This window comes from Drosophila willistoni (assembly GCF_018902025.1).
Source record: "Drosophila willistoni isolate 14030-0811.24 chromosome 2R unlocalized genomic scaffold, UCI_dwil_1.1 Seg167, whole genome shotgun sequence".
In the NCBI taxonomy this organism is placed as follows: Eukaryota; Metazoa; Arthropoda; class Insecta; order Diptera; family Drosophilidae; genus Drosophila; species Drosophila willistoni.
Genome location: NW_025814050.1, coordinates 23366785 through 23390789, shown reverse-complemented (window position 1 = coordinate 23390789; position 24005 = coordinate 23366785). Strand labels below are relative to the sequence as shown.

General features: G+C 37.2%; 1 protein-coding gene across 4 annotated transcripts in view; it reads right to left on the bottom strand.

The window, feature by feature from the left end:
- The window catches only part of LOC6644929 (putative uncharacterized protein DDB_G0277255), a 60547-nt gene that overhangs the window by 30502 nt on the left and 6040 nt on the right, over nt 1–24005 (bottom strand). For 2 of the 4 annotated variants that reach the window (XM_023177129.2, XM_023177131.2), the window contains exon 2: nt 15472–15663. In XM_023177129.2, the coding sequence (XP_023032897.1) occupies nt 15472–15526 (55 nt within the window). In that variant the 5' untranslated portion in view covers nt 15527–15663. Of the gene's footprint in view, nt 1–15471; nt 15664–17624; nt 17872–24005 lie in introns of those variants that run through there. The other 2 variants (XM_023177130.2, XM_002067624.4) reach the window with 2 other exon arrangements.

The following is a 24005-nucleotide window of genomic DNA, read 5'->3' as shown; positions in this document are numbered from 1 at the left end:
TTTCTTCTTTTGCTCCCCTTTAGAGGCCCCCCTTTTCCTCTCTGTCTCAGTCATCACACAGCGTAACACCATCAAAAAGCTACACTCGGACTTGGACTCGGTTGTATCGGGGAGTTTTGTAGAGTTTTGAGTTTGCCTCGCCTTGCTGCGCTTTTGGTTTTTGATTTTGGTCATTCACCATTCGCCGCAAACATCTTGTTGCATGCCACCACATACGGGGTGAAATTTCCTTAGAAATTTCGTGCTTGCCTGCTCTGGTTTTAATTTGATTTTTACTTGATTTCCTTACTTCTTCGCCTGCTGCTGCTGCTGCTGCTGCATCATCCTCCCCCTACTCCAACACCCCACCATTCTACATCACTTTTGAGTTTTTGGCCCAGGTTCAGGTTCATAAATTTACTAGATGCATTTGCTCATGGTTTGATCTGACTCCTCTCTCTCTCTCTCTATCTTTTTGTGTGTTGCATGCTTAATGTTGCTGCTTCGTTGCATATTCGCGTGTGCGCTATGCCTCTATGAGTTGCACTTGCCTCTTAACTCTTTCCCCCCACTCCTTCGCATTATTCGTGTTACCTTTCGCGGGTTACAGATAGTTTTTCTCTTTTTTTGACTTGAAAATTAATTACTGGCACTTCATACTGGCACACAGATATCAGCTTATCCACCCATATAGCTAAAGTGCGTTAACTAGTTAAGTTCACAATTGGCCAAGCATATTATTCAGTTAGAATTATAATTATGTTAGCCACAAATCATCAAGCTGCATAAACAAGTGGATGTTACAAAAAAAACTTAATGTTTTACAACTTTGTAAATTGTTGGTTAAGCATGTGTTTATGAAGTTAAAAGAAAACCAAAACATTAAGACATTTTTTGAAAAGCCTTGTAAAAGGATAGTGAATTATGGTCTAAGGCCATTCACAGAAGTTATGAATTAACATTAATAATTTAAAATAATATATTATTGTTATTCAATAAACCAAGATTACATATTTTGTTACATCAATACGGATAGAAAACTTTTGGAAGACAAGATAATGAATGCTTATTGGTTTGACTTAGAGACAAAGTGAGATGGCCATTTTATTTAATGGTCAAAATAAATAAACTTAAAAAACAATTTGCCAATTGGCGCTGATATGACAGTTACCAAAGAAGTTGAAATTGGTAGTTATAGAGGGGATAGAGGGGATGATGATGATGATGGTGGTGGCAAGAAAGAAGGCAATGAACAAAAAACCAGATGTGTGCAGCTACAGCTACAGCAACATCGGCAAAAGGCACCTCAAAAGGCACCTGCCAAGTCAGTCTCAAGTCGCGCAGACTCTGAGGCGAGGAAATCAAGTGCAGATTAATTAAATTCGATAATTAAATGAACGGAGCGAGCAAGCGAGCGGTCTCATGGTGAGCATTTGGAAGATCGGTCGTGTCTGCCTGTAGCATTGAAGTTGAAGTTATATCCATAGCTACAGCCGTTGTAGTTGTTGGTTTTAGATGAAAGTAGCAGCAGGCGGGAAAGAAAAAAAAAACATTTGCACATTGACTGCACATTGAGATTGAGGTTGCAGTAGTTGCAGCCACTCAACGGGTGACGACGTTAAGACTTCATCTTCGTCTTCGTCTTTTCCTTCCTCCTCATCGTCTTCATCTCGTTACTGGCTAATGCATTTCTGTGATTTTAGGCGCAGCGAATTAATGTGCATCGCTCTATAAATTTGTCAGCAATTAAATGAGCCACCACCACCAAGAAAAAGCACCACAAAAAAACAAAAAAGTTAACTACAAATATTCAGAGCAAAGGCAGCCAGTTCTCAAAAACAAAAGACAGTTGAGAAAATAATTAAGATATGATAATTGTTACATTCGAATTGGTTTTACGAATAAATTCTCTCAAATGTCCGATGTCAAATCGAGTTCTTTCATTTGCAAGAATTGGAATTTCATTATAATACGACTTTCTAAAAGGTCGCCTTTTATAGAACAGTTACAAGTGTTGTCCTTTGTTTAGTGCACAATTATTCACTGTGAAATTTGTTGCCTAAGAGTGATGTAAATTGGGTGTTTAACAATGATATACCTTTTTTTATGACTTCTTTCACCTGGTGTATATAAAGAGGCTACTGCTTCTTGGCTTCAGCACCATCAAGGTAATAAAAGCCACAAACTCTGAAAGTTTATAGACTAACAATCTCAAAATGTGCAACGAATTTTCCTTTTCTTCGAGTTGATTGATATTTGGCGATAAAAAAAACAACATACACACATTAAAAAAAAAAAGGAGCAAAAACAAAAAATTGCCGTTTAAAGAGATTCGATTCAAACTGACTTGACCGACTTGACTCTATAACATGTGTTGCACTAGTCTAAGTGAAAAATCGGCACAAGCTAAACATAAATTTCAATTGGTAAGTTCAAGCTCAGTTTTCTGGACATATTTATGGCCAAGAAACTAAACTGGATTGCACAGCTGAGTTGAAAGGAGGAGATGTGAAGTAGATAGTGAATTCGGGGGGCGTGGATTATACATAGCTGGTACTGTTAACAAGTTGCAACTAGGGGGAATCCGTTCTAACGGGCATACCAATGTTTATGGCAAGCAAGGTTAAATAAATAGCCAAGTTTGTTTGAAAGGTCGAACCTCCAAGTTCTATTTTTTTCCAGTCCATATCGTGAGGAATTAAAATGGCTTTAGTTTTAAGTTTCAGGGGATTACTAAGCGTATGCGTAATATTATTTAAACAATACATTTGTTGTAATGTAATCCCTTTACGATTGGTAGATTATGTAAAGTATTTCTAATTCAATTCAATGGGTTGTGACTGGAATGAGTTCTTATAGATTGCCTCAAATTGTAGACTAATGGGATATTCTTCTTTCCGGAGAGTGTAAATGAAATAACTCTTTATAATATTAAAGTATTCTCCAACTGATACATACATTCAATGACGCTTTATGAGTGTGGAAGGTTTTAGTCTGCGTCTCTGTGAGCAATATTTTATTCCGATTAGTCATTTAATCGTTACATTGATTTTATAAGTCAAACTGTTTTGTGGTTAATTTCTAAACCAAATGCATTGCCACCTCATGGCCTGCTGGCACCCACAGACACACACACCCACACACAGAAAATGAACTCTAGTGAACTACGAGAACAGAGAGAGAGAAAGAGAGAGAGAGAGCGAGCGAGAGGTAAATTAAAATGAAATGGCGACAAAGGCAAATGGCAATATCAATCAATTCGTAGCGGGCATTGCGCATACGACATGTGGCACGCATAGAGATACAGAGCAAAGAGAGAAAGACTGACCGAGAGAGAGAGAGAGAGAGGCAGATCGGGAGCGTAGCGAGTCAACTGTGTGACTCGGCACAGTCAACGGTCGTGGACATTGCTGTTGTTGTTGTTGTTGCTGTTGCTGTCGTCTATATTTACACTTGTGGCCTCTTATCAAATGGCAGCGGCGCAGTTGACTTTTTTGACGTTTGTGTGTATACATTTTGTTGTTGTTGTTGTTGTTGTTGTTGTTGTTGTTGTTGTTGTTGGTGGTGGTGGTGGTGGTGGTCTGGCTGATCTGTGTACTATATATGTGTATATTTATGTATATAGCCGACTGACTTGTTGCTGTTCAATTTTGTACGCCTCGACCGCTGACTGCTACTTTGACTTTTTGCTTGGTTTTTCATTTTTTCAAAATATATACATGCATACATACATACATACATATATACACACGCACTGAAGGAAGCAGAAAATAAAACAACAAAAACATTAAAAACGACAAACTCAAAATTCAACACGGGTTAAAATGGGAACAGTCAACAGCAGCCACATCGTACCAAAAGCCAAGCAATAGTTCAAGTCAAAAAAGATATTTTTCTTATATTGTATAATCTTGTTTTTGTTTGTGATTGTAAATATTTAGTATAAAATTATCAAACTACAAAGAAAAAGATAGAAAAACAGCTAGGAGAAAGAGAGAAAAGAGCGAGTGAGAGGGGTGATCGAAACGAATCGGGTATAAGCAATGATGAAGCAAATAGTTACGGAGATTTAGTTTCTGTTTATATTTTTAATTTCTTTGCGAATCGATTCAAAATCAAATGGCAGAAATTGGAAAACAGTTAAGCAGCAAAGGGTTAAAATTCTTCCACTTGATAGGCTAACAAAGTGGCAAATTGCATTCCAAAACTGTGTTAGTCCACTGAAAAGGTCACACAAAACCTGTAAAATAGTTTTAAGTAATTGACTTTGTGTCTTCCTAGTTCCCTTCTATTATAAAGTTTTGCAATTTTAATCATTTTTATAGCAATTTCCCCTATATATACATCTAGTGCTCATTGTTTCGTGAATTGTGAATTTTGTTCCACTCTAAACTATACAAAGTTGCCTTGGTTGGTTGCTTTTGTATGCGATAAGTTCGCGTGCAAAGGTTTTGAACTGTTTGAACTTGTTGGTTGAAGCACAGACACACACACACATTAATCCATCCATCGGTAGGTAGCACCGACAAATGTCTGTATATAGCATGGCTAAAATATTCCAAAAAATAAGAGGATTGCACACTTATAAAATGGGTAAAGTTATTTTAAAATTGAAATCAATTGACAACATTTTATCGCCCCAATTTATGCTACATAAAATGGCTAATAATGACACTAAACAATCAACGATTTTTCTTTGTGTCTGTTTTATATCGTTTTCCCCTCTCACTCCGCTTCTCACTCCATCTCTTCTTGCCGTTTCTTGTTGTTGAACGCATCCCATTGAATAAAGAATTAAAATAAATGACGCGTGCAGCACCACCATACAATTTACCACAGTTTCAATATTTGCATAATAACAGCGCGTGACAACAACAACAACAACAAACACTTGGGTCACACAGCTTTTGTGTCGAACATAATGGAACCGAATGACAACAGGCAACAGAGAAACAATGAAAATTGCACATGAGCAACAAAACAAATCGAAGTGATTCAATTAGAGAGAAATTCAATAAGAAATGAAAACTGAGAAATGATACTCAGTACCTGAACCTAGACTTGGTTTTCAACAGCTCAACAATAAGGAAAAGAATCCAATTATATTTAAGAAAGTTAAATAACCGCAACAACTAATTAAAATTAGCTCCTCGAAAAGTGAGAGAAGGGAGATTCAGAGGAACTTCGATTATCTAGTAAGAAGTTTCAATAAAGCAGTAATGCTATAAAATACCTCTTAATATATTAATTTAAGTCTACAAGTTTTCCTAAAAAGGCCCAAATAATGGCATTTTAAATTAAGTCTACATGATCTAAAAATACTAAATATAAAATTCCTGCTAACTGTGGTTACAGACTTACAAAAATAGGCGCCGTATCGATTCTGTTAAATTCTGTCACGAAATTATTAATTTTTTAATATGAGCATCAATGGTAAAAATTCATCGATTTCCAGTAATAATTCCATAAACAGAAATTATTTTGGAATGTAAAAATATGATCACATTAGCAGATAATTAGTTGGTTTTCCTTCGCTGCGGATCAGACATATATAGTAAATATAGCTTTCGAAGAGTTTATTCAATTCATGTCTTTAAAATATTTGAAAAAACACGGAAATTGAATTCTTTGTATAAAGGGGATTCCTCGTAAATTCCAATACGAAAAACGGCAAACGGCGCTTCAATGACGGATTGACAAATCACACAGACTAAGAGGGTGGAGAGAGACATATAGGGGAAAAGATAAATATAGAAAGAGAGGGAGAGGGAGAGAGAGAGGCTAAGTTTATGTAAGTATATTTTTTGTGACATATTTATGACTGACTTTGTCTCCTCTTGATAATGATGATGATGACGACGATGATGATCGTTGTGGCACGTGAAGACACGCCAAAATGTTTATGACTCTGGCCAAGGTAATAATTTGCCAACAACAATTTCAGCCAGATGTAGGAGAAACGGCAGAGACAGAGGGATGCAGTCAGGAGTCTCCTGTCTGTTTACTCTCTGGCTGGCTGGCTGGCTGGCACTTGTTGATGATGATGATGGGCCATCATAATAATGATGATAATTTGCATTTTAAATGCTCAACAATACCAAAAGAGCGGAGAACTGCACCTCATCTCCCTCACATTTGAATACGGAATCAACCTGGGCATAAAGTACTCCAACTCTAACTCCAACTGCAACTCCAACTGAGTCAAGCCTGGGTCTGCTCCTCCTCCTTCTCTTCTCCTCACCATATTTGGCATAGAAAACGATCTTTTTGTTTTTTTTTTTTTCGTTTTTCGTTGTGTTGTGGCATACAAATTTGTCACACGAAATTGGTGTCTGTGACAAATAGAGGATGGAATGACAGCCACAGAGATAGGAGAAGACAGGAGGACAGAGGGAGGGGAGAAGAGCTGGTGATGCTTTTGAGGCGACAAGTGATTGAACTATTATGCTAGGTCTCTTATATGGTTGTGGTGTGTAATAAATGTTTATGCAGTTTCTCCTTGCTCATATGCATATTTAGGTACAGTTATTTAGAAGTGAAGAGAACGATTTGCATAATACACTTACACACAGAGAGCACACAAGTACAAGTGGAATATAACTTTTTGTGGTGACAGCTAGCTTGTGGCCGAACAAGAGGAATACCAAGTTTAGATGGCCAAAAACAGATCGAAAAAGGAATGACAGAGACTTGAGTTCTTTAGAAGAAATTGCCATTTGAAGCCATTGCCATGGCCCTAACTAAGTTTAGTTACACTCGATCCTTCTACAAGTGCGTCCCACATTCAAAAGGGACACTCTATTTTAAGCACGATTATACGATAATAAATGCTGGCAAGTCAACCATTTCTGGAACCAAGCAGATGTTTTCGTAGATTGTTTTAGGAATGGTGAAAACGTGATGATTGACAGTGATTAACTCGGCAAAAACAAAGGTTAAGGTGTGTTTTAGTCAGACGTCCTTATTTTACCCTCCTGCTTTCGCTTAAAACTCTAAACGGACGATGTAAAAGCAAAACTCACATAATTATTTACGTCTCTTATGGACTAAGATTTTTGTATTTCAATTGTGAAGCATTTGCATTCAAATTGGTTAATAAGTTTTCTTTGGGAGAGGAGAAGTAGGAGCAATTTCAAACAACCAATAAAATAGTCTTAAAGATAATGGACGGAATAATTTGACCAATCAAACTGTTCCATCTCATTTGCCATTTTTTTCTCTCGTTTTTAGTTGCATTATCTGTGAATCTTAATCACCTGCCATATCCTGCTTTTCAATGAGATAGATAACGAGATCCTCAACCTCTTCATGCCACATTGAGATTTCCTGTACAATTTTTAATAGTTTCAGTCAACATTCCGTAAATACCATCTACCAGCATCATCTATGTATGTCTTTGCCATATACACTCAACTCAGGTCTCTAGGCAATTTCCCCTTTAACCACCAAACAAAAATCCACAAGAGGCCAACTAATTGAGACATCATCAAGAGAAAAGAGAGAGACAGAAAAAAGAGGAAACGCAAAAAACGGGCTAAGTAAACATAAAACGGCAAGAAAAGGCAAAAGTGTAAGAACGACTTTGGAAGGCTGAAGAACCTCTGACCAAAACTTACCTAGTCAGACATAAAAATCAGCAACAATTTAATGACGATTTTTACAGCATAGGCGCCCCTCCCTGCCGGCCTCCTGGTTACTCCCTTCCTTACCCCTTGGGCTAAGCTAGGCAGAAGACAACAACTCAAGATTAGAGACCTACCGAGAGAAGACGAAAGGGAACACTACGGGGTAAAGTAGGAGTATCTGTTAATTTTTTGTCATTTGCGGCTGCCACAAGGATTCTCTTGACACGAGATAGAGATACTGACACACACACACACACACAGTGAAATAAAAACAAAAACAGGAAGTCTCATTTAATGTGGCAACTAATTTTGAGGTTAGAGCCGTAGCAAAGTTGCTGAAAAGTCGTAAACTGTTTGGAAAAGTTCATTAGAAGAAGGCCATAAAACGTGTTGGCAGAAGAATTCAATTTGGCCAAATAATTGACAATCCGTCTAAACGAACATTGACCTTTTCAGTTGTATAGTATGTACTTCTGTTGATCAGTGTCTTTTTTTCTCTCTCTCTCTCTCTCCCTCTCGTTTACTTCGAGTACGTGATCACATAATGAATAACTTTCAAATTGAATAATCAAACAGAGTCAAGCCATCGAAATGTGCACACACACACACGCACACTTACACACACACGTTTGGGTGTCATAAAGCCAGCGAGGCCAAAGCATAAATAAACCAACAACAAATACAAAATACAAAATAAAAAACCTGGCCAAGTGAGAATCGGTTTTTAAGTTTGGGGTCACGCGCATCGTGAAGGAGGCAAACAAAATACGAAACGGCAACCACAATACGAAATTCTTCAAATAAAATGGAAAAGAAAAGGCAAACAAAGATTGAGAAACTCTTATTCGAACACTCTCTCTGCTTCTCTTCACTGTTTATATTGAGACTTGAGATCTATATCAATAATCCGATGAAATGAAGAATAATTAAGGTTCTTAACTGGAACACAGATGCAGATATACAGCCAATTTAAGGATAATTGACGGAAATTATTGATATTTAGGTTAGATTGGAGTAGATTAGGAGAAGGTTGATGAGGTTAAGGAAATAAGTAAGTTTATGTAATGTATCCTAAATCTATGGTAAGGTAAGGCAAATATGCTGAGGTAAGCTTAGGTTTAGATAAAAGGGGTTGGACCCTTGAAGTTAGACATTATACATGTAATTTGTTTCCAATCAAGTGATGACTTTTGGATAAGGTTCAGCAATTATAGTAGGGGGTGTAAGGTTAGGTTAGAATGTTGTAAGGTAGTAATTAGACATAAAACAGAACGAAGTAATCATGACGCAAACGTATTTCAAGATATAAACCTTCAGATCAATCAAATTTTCTTGTTTGTATTTATGTATGTATAGAGTCTCATCTGTCTTGTTATCTACAGCATGATAATTTGAGATCGTAAAAGGCCTTACCTACTGTTTGTCATGGCACAGGTTGCTCCCCCTCGCCCGTAGCCCGTCCCTCTCCACAGGTATGTATATAAACTGAGCAATGTTAATAAGTTGAGGCGAAGCTCCCTCATCAGACGTCCGACCCCAAACCTGACTTCTCTGGTCTTTATACATTATACATATATTTATTTCTGCCAAGTCACATCAATATTGTGCTCACGTTGCGACATTTTGTCAATATCTGCGCCAATGATCGTCGCCGGTGCCGATGCCGCTTCACATTGGTCTCCTCTTCCTTCTCCATGGCAGCTCCCAGTGTTTCGGTGCTGCCTGTGTCCATTAGGGAGCGCGAGAGTCTCGTTCAATGATTTTTTAATTGAATTCTAAAAGCGTTGCCTGTTCTTCATTGTTGTGTATTGGCGGGGGCTACGCATTGGTATCCCAACCCCATATAGACAACAATATAATAATATACATATATTGGTTTATATATATGTATGTATGTATGTTTGTATTGGAGAGAATCAACCTTGTGGTATGTGAGTTGAGTTGAGTTAAGTTGCCTCAAAAACTTTGGAAACAACTTGAGTTTTGGACTCGCTACTTTTAATGGACAAGGCACAACTTTGCATTTGTTGTTGATTTTTTATTGAGCAGTTTTTGTGGCTATGTCTGTTAGTGTGTTTTTTTTATATATATATTATATTCGCGCGCTCTTGGACTTGACAATTACACGGCTTTTTTTCATGGCATTTCAATGACGTTCGTTAAATTTGTTACAGTCATGGTTAACACACACACACACACACTCGAACAGACACACACCAAATGAAGAGAGCCAAGAGTTACACTTGAAATTTATGGGCGCCTAAAGTTAAATACATATTTCTTACCCATACGGCAGCCGAGTTCAAGTTCAATTGTTAATGAAAAAAGCTGCACACACACACACACAATGTTCGTCTCTCTTCTTTTTTATTATTTAATTATTTGCTATTTTATTTGTACCTGCCCACAAAACTTCCATCGCAAAACTCTCAGAAATCTCTTCAAAATGGGAATTTTAGAAATTTTTTTCGTTTCGAAAGTTTTGTGGTCACCTTTTTTTTTGCTTTGTTTGCTTGTTCATTTTTTTTTCTTATGTTTTTAAAGCTAAAAGTGCTTAATTAATAACAATTATTATTCAATTAGATGCTCAACTGTGCAAAATTTACGAAAAGGTCAGCAAAAGTGACTTTAATGAACTTTCTCCACAAACGAGAATTGGATTAGCAAGAAGAGGAAGAGTGAGAGAACTTCTGGAAAATTTTATCAAGTAGCCAAATAGTTTACTCAAATTCTGTTAATTGCTTTGGGAATATGTAATATATTTTATTGTTTTCAAGATAATTTGGCATAATATGTTTCATCAAAATATTTGGAATTTATACAGAAAAAGTGTTAAAAATTAAAAATGTTTAGAGTCATATTATTTGTAATTATATTTGTCTAGATTTCGACCTTATTGAAGTTAATCAAAAAATTTGTTTGAGCGGGGCATCAGGTGAATCTTACTGATTTATTTGTAAGATTTTAAATCATAGGCAGCACAAAAGGTGAGCAGGTTGTCTGTATAGCTATTTCAAGAACCACCAAGTTCTATCATCAGCAGACTTCGCTAAAGAATCCACAATTGTAATGGCCATACCATATCTTCAACGCTAAAACTAGTTGGGAATTACATTGACAACTAAATGAAGCGAAAAAAGAACGGCTAAGCTTGCAACTGCAGATGCCACCTTTTTTTTGTGTACATACCCAATTATAGATATAATATGAAGATTATTAAAAATTAAAAAACAGGGTTCAAAAACGACTTTTAATACTTTTTAAATTGTTTTTCTAGTTCAACGAATGGGATATTTAAGTTTAAATCCTTTTCAATCAATCAATTTAAGCTTTGTTCAATGCTGATTTCTAGTCCAGTTAAATTTCCATCATTCAATACAACTTTTCCTCTTTCAACGTTTCTTACGTTTCCGTATCCATTGTATGGGCCGCATAACAATCAAGAGCTGACCCTAATGACAGATCTGCAGCCAACTGTAATGTCCATGGATTACATGGAGAACTTGAAAAAACCAAAGACTTATTCGCGCAAAAAAACGAAAAAAAACAAAAAGAATTCCATTCCAAACAATAAACATAACTCAAGAGACAGAGCAAATGTCAAGACCGACTCATTATCGATGCTGTGTGTGTGGTGTGTGGAGTGGAATGGTGTGGGGGAGTGGGTTCGGGTCAGAGCTGGGGTAGATGATGAATAAACGTCGTGTCGTTGACAAAAGACGCGGGTGTGCCGTCACTTCGCCACGTAGGAGACATTGGGGTGACAAATAAGCTGAGCTTTGAGCTCTCGGTTGAGTTAAGGTTGAGTTGACTGTCAGCCAATAATCATCATCTGGATATACATACATATATGTACACCATTTGTACATATATCGGTCCTTAGGTGGCAACACACCCACACACAAACACACTCGTTGGTTTTGAGGGCAGCAAAATGTTGTGTAATTGCGAGAAATATGCTCTGAACCCATACACACACACAACACCCATATGTACATTCGACACACACACGGAGTTTTTTATTTGCTTTTGGCTGTGACCGCGACGCGTATAATTTACACGTTTTGCTCATTTGCGATTCTAGGCTCGCAAAATGCTGCAGCAAAACGAAAAAAACGAAAAAAAAAATCAGAAAACAAAACAAATGAATTAAAATCCGCGCACCATACAAAACACTCTTCTCACACACACACACAAACACCGACACGATCTCTTGAGTACAAGAGTCTTGAGTGAAATTCCAACAAGTGGCATAATTGCGCCCTGCGGCGGCTACCGTGCGGCATTGGAAGGCAGCAGCAAGAGCAGCAGGAGCAAGCATCAGGCAAAACCCAAGTGGCCATCGATATGTGGAGAAGAGTACGCGCGCGAGAGAGAGAGAGAGAGAGAGGCTCAACAAAATAAAGAAAAAAATCGCAAATCATAACTACAACAACAAACAATAAATAAGTGCAGTGAAGAACTGCAACTGCAACTAGCAAACTCTTGTGGCATGCAATCGAGAAGCAAAAGGCAAGGCAAAGGCGAAGGCAAAAGAGCAACAAGTGTGCGTGTCTCAAGTCGTTTGACTGCCGCGCCGGAGTGCAAAGTTGACCAGACATAATGGATGAGGTTCGTCGTCGAAGTCATCGTCATCGTTCTCGTCGCCGAGGTGAACGGCGGAGCCACCGCTGATGCGACTGCGCAGTCAACAGCAACTGCACACGCCATTGGCATATAAAACAATCTGTACTCTGAGGATACTCTATCCCATTGAACGACATGATCGAGATTTCATCAATTTGCAATTGGAACTTGCAGACATTATCCTTACTGTTACGTTAACATAGTCTAAAAACATTTCATCTACTCTTGGTAAAAACACTACGAATCGTTCAGATTATGATATCCATAATGGGTATTTTGAGAAGATCTTTTGTCTTAAAGAGTATTCCACTGTCGTTGTCCCATGGTAGAGTGAAAACATAAATATACAGCAGCCTTAACCTCTTATTGCCATTTTTATTTTCTTGACTTAACTGCGTTAAGTTCTCAGTTCTCAGTTCTCCGTTCTCGATTTTCAGTCCCACCAGACGACGACGGGCACAAAAACACATTCCATGGCCATTCGCAGGGCATAAGTTCGCGTCAAAGGTTTCGAAACTGAGTGGAGAGGGAGACCCAAGACCCAAGACCCGGCACCCGGGACGCGAGACCCAAAAGCAGCAAAATGGAAAAATTCAAGCAGAGTGCCAAGAGCAGCCAAGGCAGCAGCAGCAGCCGTAGAAGACAAAGGTTATAATGCATTGCTCTGGCTCTGCTCATATTGATATTGTGTATATAAGTATTTTTTGTTGATGTTGTTGCATTTGTATTAGCCTGGTCGAAACGGGTCGCTTCTGTACCTTTTTTGTTTTTGTTGCGATCGCCTCTGCCTTTACTCTCTTTCCTCCTGACTCGTTTTGCATTTTAATTTTGCGCCTGGCGATCTTTTTCATCATCATCATCATCATCATCATCATCGTCATGATCATCGAGTTCGTTTGGTGGAGTCGTTTTGGCCTGGCTTTTGCCTGTGCTTGTTTATTTTTATTTTTGATTATTTTAATTTTAAAGCTGCTGCTGCTCGATACGTTTTTTATCGCCACTTGTCGGCCATTTGGGCGTTCATTTGTCTCTTTCTCTGTCTCTCTCGTTGTCTCTCTTTGGCTCTCAATGGGTATTGCCTTATATGAGGGTGCCTCAAGCTGGAGCCGGTCAATAAAGAGAAAAAAAATCCCAAAACGCATTGAATTTTTCAACTTTTTGTACTTTTATTTAATAAAAAAAATTTGCATGCTGAATTCTTAATTTCGGTTTCGACTTTTGTTTTGTTCGTTTGGGGAGTGGTCAAAAGGTTGAAAGAAATTAAGTTATTTCAACTCGAACCGAGTACAGTTTACGTTTACAGCTTACACGTGACCATCAAAAACAGTAAGTGCTGTAAAGTACAGTAAAATTTCAGTTATTCGGATTTAGTTATCCAGTTTTCGGTTATCCAGATCAGATCGAGAAACGTAGGACTTTTCAGTTATTGCGATGTTTTTAAAGTAATTTAGCCATATTTTGTGTCTCAAATCGGATTCTCCGGATCGGGTACGATATGTGACTTTCGTTCTTGTTCTTAATGAATTCTTAGAAACACCTGATAGCAAAGGTTAGAGGTTACTATGAGACATTATCTATTTTGATCTATTCAAACGATAGATTAATTCCAGAGAAAGAAACACCTGTTTGATAAGCTGCAGTATAATTCCATTGTTAGAACATGACATATTAAGAAGATATAAAAAATGAAAGAAGCAAATAAAAAACGATTAAGCTGCTTCTTATTTTAGATAAATAATTATCCCGTTTTGCAATATGCTACTATAAGCTCGTTAAGTGGCTACTTTTTTACTTGTTTTTTTTGTTGTTCTACCTTTTACTTTTTCTTTTTAAACATTCGGTTTTTTTTTCTATATGCATGTCGGCAAAAATTCTCGTTTTTTGCATGCGATCTGAGAGTGACCGGTAAGCAAAAAGTCAAAGGTGACAAACGGCCATGACATCAGCTTAGCCAAAATGAATGAATACTTGACTTGAATTGTTGGTCAGTTAAAACGGCATCTGAATATCGCCAAATACAAGGTGAGACAGTCATAACCAGTGGCTTGTCTCCTTGCCTCTCTGACTCTCCCCCATAGTCAATCTAATTAATATGTCAAAAGAAAAAGACTAAAATGTCACACCCATATAAATAATCAAAAGCCAAAGGTCTGCACCGTGGCAAGACAAATTTACAGCAGCAGTCACAAAAATAAAAGAGACGAAAACAAAAACCATTGGTCATAAACTGTCCCCTTGCTGCCACTAGGCCAAAACTACCGAACTGACCGAAACGTCCGTCCAGTATACGACCGGTATAACTTACGGCCGACATGATGACAAACAACAATAACAATGGGAAAACGAGGTCTCTCAACGCCTCAGCCCAGTAAGTAATACAAAACGAAAATACCAACAACAACAATCAATTCAAAAATGAGCATAAGAATAATACAATCGTTTAGCAGGAATAACGACCAATCAGATACCCCTTAAAAGCTAAAGTTTTCCAGACATAGGATAAGAAAAGATCAAGCTAGTTAGATCAAAACAGTTGAAAGATCCTTAAAAAAACATATCCTTATAGGATGTAAAAGTAGTTATGATTTCTAAAAGTCTTTTCGAGGAAAATTTAAGTATTTAAAACAATTATTTCATTTGGTTTTCAAAATATTTTCCAGTCATATTGACTTTACAGCAACAGGTGGTAGCTATTAATTCAAATTGTATAGAAAGCAAATTTTTAAAAATTTCAATAAAAACCTAATGGAAATTTCAAGTCCTAGATGTAAAGTTTGTGAATGGTCGTAATAATTGTCAAAACTTTTACGCTTCAATAAAAACTTGTGCAAATTGAAGTATTTTATTAAGAGCCGTGTAAATGCTTGTATATTTAAATTGAAGACTTTAACTTTCATTGAACCGAAAGTTAAACTAATCAGAGACAAAAAACATTTGAAAAAGTTAATCGAAAGTTAGCATTAAGTCGTGCCACAAGTCGTGCATACCCTTCATGCGTCTGTCTAACAATAGAGCAAAAAAAAGTAGCGTAAAACGATAGTTGAACTTTCAACACCTACTTTATTTTCTTTCTTGGTCTTCCCCCCTTTCCGCACCATCTCTATTGTTGTTACTACACACACACACACATATGAACAAAAGCGGTTGTGTGTGTGTGTGTGTGTGTGTGTGTGTTGGGGGCATGAACGAGGGAGGCAAAACATAGACAAATAAATAAATGTGGATGTGCATGGTAACTTACCGGAATAACACCAGGCTGGCCATACTACTGTTGTCTCCGTATCAATTTCCTTCATTATGGGGGCTCAACATATTGTCAAACACCTCAACGCACCGATTCGATTTGCCTTCTCCCTCTGTATCTATATCTCTCTCTCTCACACACTCAGACACACTCACTTAGCTAGTGTTGCTTTTGTTGGTGTTGTGGCTGCTGCAAGTAATCGACAAAGTGAAGGCAGGAAATAAATAAAAATAAATATATACATATTGTTAATTTTAAATACTTAATCACTATATCGACTGTTGGATATCCCTTAACAGAAACTTAAAACAGATCAGTTAATTTACTAATTCAAGTTCTTCTTCAGCTGTGAAGAACGCTTGCAAAATATTGGTAGCTCAGTTTTATTGCAACCCTGATACAGAGGTTGCCAGACAGGCGGGGATTTTGGGGCTCATTTTTAAAGTTTTGGTCCTTATTGACAAATATGACAAACACTTCGAAAGAACATATAACGAAATGTCTTAAAGGCCGTCAATTTTCTTAAAAAAGTAGACAAAAAACATTTTGACAAATTCCAAAAATATCGTGGAATTTTGACTGGTCCTTAAACCAAGATCTTTTGGAATATTAGTTTTAGAATTGAGAAACTTTGTGACATTGTGACTCAGTTGAAAACGCGAATATGAACTTTAAAATGAGGCTTATCCTCATTTTTCTAAAATAATTTATTTACGAAAAGTCGCAAGGAATAAAGTTAAAGTTACTTTGTTTACAAAATTTTGTTATTGTCCATGCAAAATTTTTTTATCTTCTGAGGTAACTGATCTGGAACAAATCAATTTGACAGAGCCTCATATACCCCATAAAATGGCAAACATTAAAAGGGGTATTAAAACTAAGTCTTTGAAAAAGAAAAGTGAAATAGACAAATCATGAGTTTATAAACTTTATTTTTTTAACACTATTTCGCCATATTTCTTCTCTTTCAGTCTCTTCAATTAAGTTGGTAAGTTTTGTAAGCCATTTTAGTCGTTTGTTGTTTTGTCCATTTATGTTGCTAATTTATCTTTGTTTGTATTGTCTTTAAATAGTTGTTGTATATACGTACGTACTCGTAGTTGCTTTTTTCTCAATTATTTATTTTTTATTTCTAACGTTTTTCTCTTCTTTTTTGGTTGTTGTTGTTGTTGTTGGTGGTGTAGAGAAGTGTTGATGACTTTATGTTGTTGAGCTGGCTGCTTGGCTATAAACTATGTCTATGCTAGGTGTTTGTTTAATTAATTTACTTGTTGTCAAATGATGGGTATTTTTATTATTTTTTTCTCGCTAGTAAAGTGAGATTAACTGCCATTTGTTGTTAGCAGGAGATGAATTAAACGATGTTTTACATTAATGTTCGAGAATCTTAAAATCTTTTTCATTTCATACAACGTTTCATTTTCCTTTAAGGATACTCGTAAATTAGAGATTTCATATCCTTCATTATAAGTTCTAATGATAAAACTTCTCTTTTAAATATGTATGTATGTAAATATTTAAAACTAAATAATATTAAAAAACATTCTGAACACATTGTAGACTGAATTCAAATGAGAAACTCTGTGTGCAGAACGGATAACCAGATAAGGAAGGATACTGAAGGTTATTTTATTTGTTTGTTTGGATTTATGTTTTTGTATAGAAATATCATAAATTTTGTTCAGATTTGTTTCTAAATTTGACACTTTTCATATGCACCAGAGTTTTTGATACTATCTTAAAGGTATAAAGGTATAATTTGTTAACAAAAATATTTAATGTCTTGTATACTTAGAGTAAATATTTGATGTTCTAAATGTATACTCGTATGAATACAAAAGGAATTTAGTTTATTTAAGATTCATTGATAAATACTTTTATAAAATATTTAATAACAAGAAACAACTTGGCTGACTTAATGGAAATGATTAGCATTGTGAATTAGTCATAAGTCCATGATAAACCAATAGTTCAATTCTCAAACTGACGACTAAAACAATTCTCTCATTAAAAAAACCACAACAACAACAAATCGACAAATAACTTTAACCTTTTTTTTTAAATGAAACAAAGGAAAAAGTTTAAGGTCACGTTAGCTATCAAATATTTAAACAGCTTTTTGCATTTTCAAATTGAAAATTTGAATTTACCTTTTTTGATTGTTTCACGTTGATTGCCCTCAAACTCATCAACCGACAACGACGAGACGTTCCGATCTATTGTGCCTGAATGGGAGACTTGACGGATTGACTGGCTGACTGAATGACTGAGGGAGCTGCTGTCAATTTGTCAAATCAAATCAAATCGAATCCAAAGTAAACTTGCCGCCGCCGCCGACGCCTGTTCAGCAGTTAAAGCTTTTGCTTCTTCCTTCGCTTTGACTACTTCAAAAAGTAAATGTTATATATATTTTTTTTCTAAATTGTTTTCATTACTTTTTAATATTGTTTTTTCTTCCACAACAAAAAATGAACCTGTTATTTGTGCACTTTTTTAGATTTACTTCGGATGCACTTTTGCTGAGGGTTGCACTTTTTTAGGGGGATTTCCGTTGCGATAATATTGTATACATTTGTATACATACATATATGTATGTACACAAAAATATATTATATGTATGTATATCTTTTTGTGGATTGTTTCTCCTTTTTTTTATAAATGCGTTATACACGTTTCTGAGATTTGTTGTATAATTAACATTTTTGTATGTTTAACCTTTAAACAAATTTTGTCGTTTGCAAATGATTTCATTCCTGGTTGCTGGAATATTTGACTTTTGACTTTTTCACTTGAACCTTTTTATACAAAATTTTGTATTTTTTTTCCATTTTGTGTTTCACCTCAGTGGTTGAATGATTTTGCATTAGTTATAAACTATTTCTTCACTTCACTTTGACAGAAACTTTATGTTTCTGGCCTCTTTCTGGACTCTTGCTACTTCCTCTCTCCCCCACACTACAAGTCATTCATTAATTGCTGGTCACGTGCCATACATTCATCTCACGGATCATAAAAAATAAGAGATTTTTTCTCTCACTCTCTCTCTCTCTCTCCGTGCCTCTTGTCAATTTGTCACGTTAGACACGTGAGCTATGTATATATTTTTTTTTACATTGGTTATGAGATAAATGCAGAATGCGTTTTTGGTTTTTTTTTTTTGGCTTCTTATCTGTTGCGGGTTATTTTTAGGTGGGATTTAGTTACGAGATACATTTTTTTTTGTTGTGTGTTGTGTGACAATCCGTTACAGGTAAAAGATAAAATATATAACACAATGCAACAAACAAACACAAAAAGTATCTTATGGTTATGTGTTGCACTTTACGCGCCACGGCGATCGGCTTTACGTCTATTTGTTTCGCTCGCTCTCTCACTCTCACACTTCCCCGCCTCACATGACTCGCACTACGACGAACGGAAACGTACTAAACGCAGCCCCCCAATACTGAGTATGGAAAGCCCCAAACAAAAAAAACAACAACAACAACGGTAATATAAAACGAAATAATAACAACAGCACACACCGACGGAGCGCACACGGAGAAGAAGACGAAAAAAAGAGACTCAAAGCCGCAAACATTCATTACACGTGCAGGCCCCCAAGAGAGCCCCAAGTGATTGGAGAGCGGCAAAGAGAGCGAAAGAGCGTGCAAAGAGAGAAGACTGAATATCGCCACTGAGAAAGAACCAGAGGCAGAGTTAACAAGAAACAGCTGTCAAAAGCAAAACAAACCAGCAAAGAGAGAGCCTTAAAGCCTAAGAGAGATGAGAAAGAGGGAGAGAGAGTAGCTGTGTGAGCTTTATCAGTGGTATTACAGTAGAGATTAGACATGGGCAACAAAGTGATAAGCACAGGTGGCAAAGAGATCACTTGGAAAACTGATCGCATAAAACTTTAATGATTCAAAATTATTAGAGAACGAATGATAGTCAAAATACTAATCGTTACATACAGCAAAAATAAATTCCTTCCTTCGGTTTTTCAACTCGATTGGTCAATCTAACTATCTACTAATTACAAGTTTGATTAAAGTTTTTCTTGAAATGGGCCATTTATCAGATTCAAAGTCGTTGAAACCGAGATTGATATTTAAATTCGGTTAAAGGATCATTATACCCTTTCAAATAAAAAAAATTGACTTTTTTGACGAGTATTTACTGTATTGCATGCTTTTGGTTGCTCTTTATTCTCCTGCTATCATTCACTGATTCGCTTGAATTCTCTCTCTCTCCCTCTCTCTTTCTATCTGTCTGTCTGTCTGACATGAACTGCATGGCAAAGCCCGAACACTCTTAGCCACACACACACACAAACTCACGCGCACATACTGACTGAGGAAAAAAGGGTTCAATGAAGGTCAGCTGGTCAGAGTTCAAGTAGCAATGGGAATGAGCTGGCATGACGAATACACGTACAAATAGCAGCAACAACGGCAACAAACAGCGATTACGACTACGAATCTAAGCGATAAAGCCATACATGGGCCTTACAACTTCATATTAGATGCAACGACAATAACAACAGCAACTAAAAAGGCGTGGCGGGAAGGAGTTGGAGGGTCCGAACAAAGTGTAGGCGTATTTGCCTTGCAACTGTATTGGTAGATGCATATCTGTGTCGCTTTGGCCATTTGATACTTTGGCCTCGTCACTCGTTGTCGTAAAGACAGAAATACAGTTGGACGGAACGGATGGACGGTCGGACCGGGGGACCGCGGGACCGGGGGACCGGCGGACTGTCAGCCCATCGTCATCGTCGTCATTACAATTGTTGTTCCATTGGTGTTCCATTGCACTTTCCTATTTGCCCAGTTGTTGTTCGATTGAACTCGTCGAAACATATGCATATTAATTGCCTATATCGCATTATTCTAATGAAAAATAAAAAGAAAAATAAAATAAAAACAAAAATGAAGCAAAAACACACTCACTCACTCGACGAAACAGCAGACGAACAAACGAATTCTATGTAAATCGAAATCGACCTGAACAACCTTAAAAAGAACATCGGAAAAAAATTAGTCCGGCTGCATGAGAGAGAGAGTGAGAGAGGGGAGATCACCACCCCTCTCACCGCCCCCCTCTACACACACTTAACCCAAAACAACAACAAAATTTCAGGCAAAACAGAGGCGACCGACGATATGCGACCTGAGTTGGCGGCGAAAATATTTTTAGAACTGCGACCGACAACGCTGCCGCTGCCCGCTGCCTCAGAGTCCACTGGGGCATGGGGGTTAAACGGGAGGAGGGTGATGGGCGAGGGGTGAGGGGGTAGGCCATGCATATATCGTAGTACTTCGGTGTACGTATCTGTATCTCTCTCTCTGTATTCAGTTTTGCCGTCTCCATCGTTTTTGTGCTGTATGCAGGGCGCTCAGCTAAGGAAGAGAGAGGTCAGAAGGTCTGTGATCTTTTGCAAAAAAAAAACCAAGAAGAGGAACATACATATATATTATATACATACATACAAACATCTTTATATATGTATATATGTATAATTCTTCGAACTGCAGAACAAAAGGCAGGCAGTCATGTCATGGGATGTAGATATACATATATGTATGTATCTCTGTATCTGTGAGATACATTTTTGCCATCTATATACACACATACATACATATGTACATATGTATGTATGTAGAAATGTGAATTTTTGTTGGCCAGGCAAAAAGTCAAATGACAAGACGCAAAAGAATCATAATAATAAATGAAAAACCGCCAGAAAAACGACTCTTCTGTTTTTTTGATTTTTGATGAGAAATAGGTAAATTTAAATACTAAGCTAAATACTTTTATAAATGACTCACATTGAAATTTTGGCAAGTATTCATATTAACCAAATAGCAACATTGTGATATGTGTGACCTTTGAATATAATCTAAGAGTACCATTAAAGTGATATTTGTAATATTGAAGATCATACTTTTAAAACCGAATTTAATTTTTTTAAAATCTAATTTAAATCTTGGCTTGGAACTAAAAAAAACCATCACTTTTTAATGAGAGCTAAATATTACCTCTGTATCCACAATGCTGAATCGGTACACCTCAAGATCGATTCACAATAGTTTGAATTGTGAATTCGAAACCATAATTAACATTTTTTTTATGAATCCTGAGAAGAATCTTTTTGGATCAGACCTTTGTAAAATGTTGCCCCAGAAATATGGTACAAAAAGTTACGTTCTTTGTTTAGCTGCATATTATTCTTGGCACCTCATTTAGCATAAGTGAATAATATTGGACCCAAATCAAAAGTAAGGTAGCAACAAAAAAAAAGAACAGCAACAACCTGCCACAGGTTAAGTATGTGTTACCCCAAACGATATTTGTCTGTCTCCTCAGTGTATTGTATGCAAGACTGAAAATTTTGATTCTGTTAAAGTCTTGGCAGTTGTTTTTGTTTTTGTTCTTGTTGGTTCAAAACTGTTTGTATGGAGCTCAATTTTTTGACGCGTGTTTGGCAAACGAGTCAATTGTACGGCTGTCCAAATGTCTTTTCTGCTGTATTTTTCAGGCCGTCCTCTGCTCTTCTTTTCTCTGTGTTTTTCGCAACATTGGAGATCGTCCCACACATACACATACACCTTGACTTGCCCCTCATCAGCCAAGCTGGCGGCATTTTGCGGTATCGCGTTGTCAACTTTGGTCGACGTCGAAGATGCTGCGCCCTCTCACCTTGCCCTCTATCCCATCTCGATACCAAAACCAAAACCATCCCATCCTACCTTTGCTTTGGTGTCTTCTGTTATTTTGCTGTTGCTTTTTGATTCATTGATGTTCTGCGTGGATGTCGTTCGTTATATGGTACTACAATTCACATACATATATACATAGTTACATATGTATATGCTGCATGTGAAATATATAGCCTACACCCAGAAAAATATTTATGGCTCGATAAAATAAAGTAAATGTTACCTGGAGATCTTGTTTGAGATGAATTCCATGATTGAAGATCGGGAAAGTTCATAAAATGTTCATCATTTGTAAACTCTTACAGATGTGAAGCAGTGCAAATTATCCTTAGATCTATGGCGAACAAGCAGTGCAGTTCTTTATGAAGCAGTGCAGTTCTAACACTAACTAACTTTGCAATGGAACATACTTTTAAATCGTATTTATAAATCATCTATCCCCAGAACGATGCAAAGAAATGTCAGAGATCTTAATTTAAAGTTCTGTCTATAAATCCCTTGACCACATATCCCTAACGAAAACGTTCTTATAATTTTTGGTAAAATAAACAATCTTGGACTTTTGTTTTGTTTAATATTTTCAAGAGGGTTTAGTTAGCCTTTAATGAATCATCATCATCATCATCATCAGCAACAGCAAAAGCAGCAGCATTCATTCCATCATTCCCAGACATTGCATGTTTCTTTCACTTTTCAAACTCAAACCTGTCCATCAAATCATCTCCCCCCTCGCCATTTTCATCTGCCTCCTCGGGTCTTTGTCTCTGTGTGTGTTTGTCTCTTTTGACCTCCATTTCATTTCGTTCCATTCCATTTTGCAGGTGTCACTTTTTGAAGTACAGTTGCCACACGACCTGACCTCTTAAGCAGGCAGCACCAGCAGCCACTTAAAAAGCAGTCTCAAGACTGCAGACGCGAACGATCTTTGTCGCCTCCAAAAAAAGTCGAAAAAAGTTTTGCCTTAAAATGTTGTAGTTTTTTTTTTTGGTTGCCATGTTTGCCTCATGTTCCAGCGACAGGCTTCAGCATATCTGGTGCAAAAAACTCTAAAAAAAAAAAGGTGAACTCAACACGCGCTGCTGCCCACACGCCTTGACTTCGACTTCAACTTCAGTTTGGAACAGAGTCTGGTCCTCTGACAGAGTTGTAGTTGTAGTTTAAATAAAAAACTTTCGCATCCTAGCAAAGATTGGCACATAGCGTGTGCCGCTCTCTATATAGAAGGCAAAACGTATGTATATGTATATATATATAGATGTACAGACTATATACAGATACATATGTATATATTTTTAAGATACCCACATACTAAGTATATTCAGATCAGTTCAAACTCTCTCGACTGAAGTGAACTCGAGGCGCTGCTCTGTCATTTTGGGGACATGTCTGTTTGTCATTCGGTCTGTCTTTTCGTGTGTGTGTGTGTGTGTGTGCCTGCCTCCATAAGTTTTCTCTGTGTGTGTGTGTGTGTGTGTGTGTGAGGGCAAACGGGCGTTTGTATTTGAGGTCTGGTCGATGGTTGACGGTGTCGATCGGTCGGTCGTTTGGTCGCTTGGTCGGGCAACAGCTCTCTGTGCCTCTCTCTGTGGCATTAGCATTTTCAGTGTTGTTTTATTTTTAGATGGAAAAAAAAAAATAACACACACACCGCACACAAAAATTGCAAGTGTGTTTGTCGTGTATCTGCGCCAACGCTTCGATATTTGCTTGGAGGTGACTGACTGACTGACGAACTGGCGACGGCATTTTTGACATTGTGACAAACGATGCTGACAGAGCGCGCCCAACGACATTTTGCACCACATACACTAACACACACACACACACACA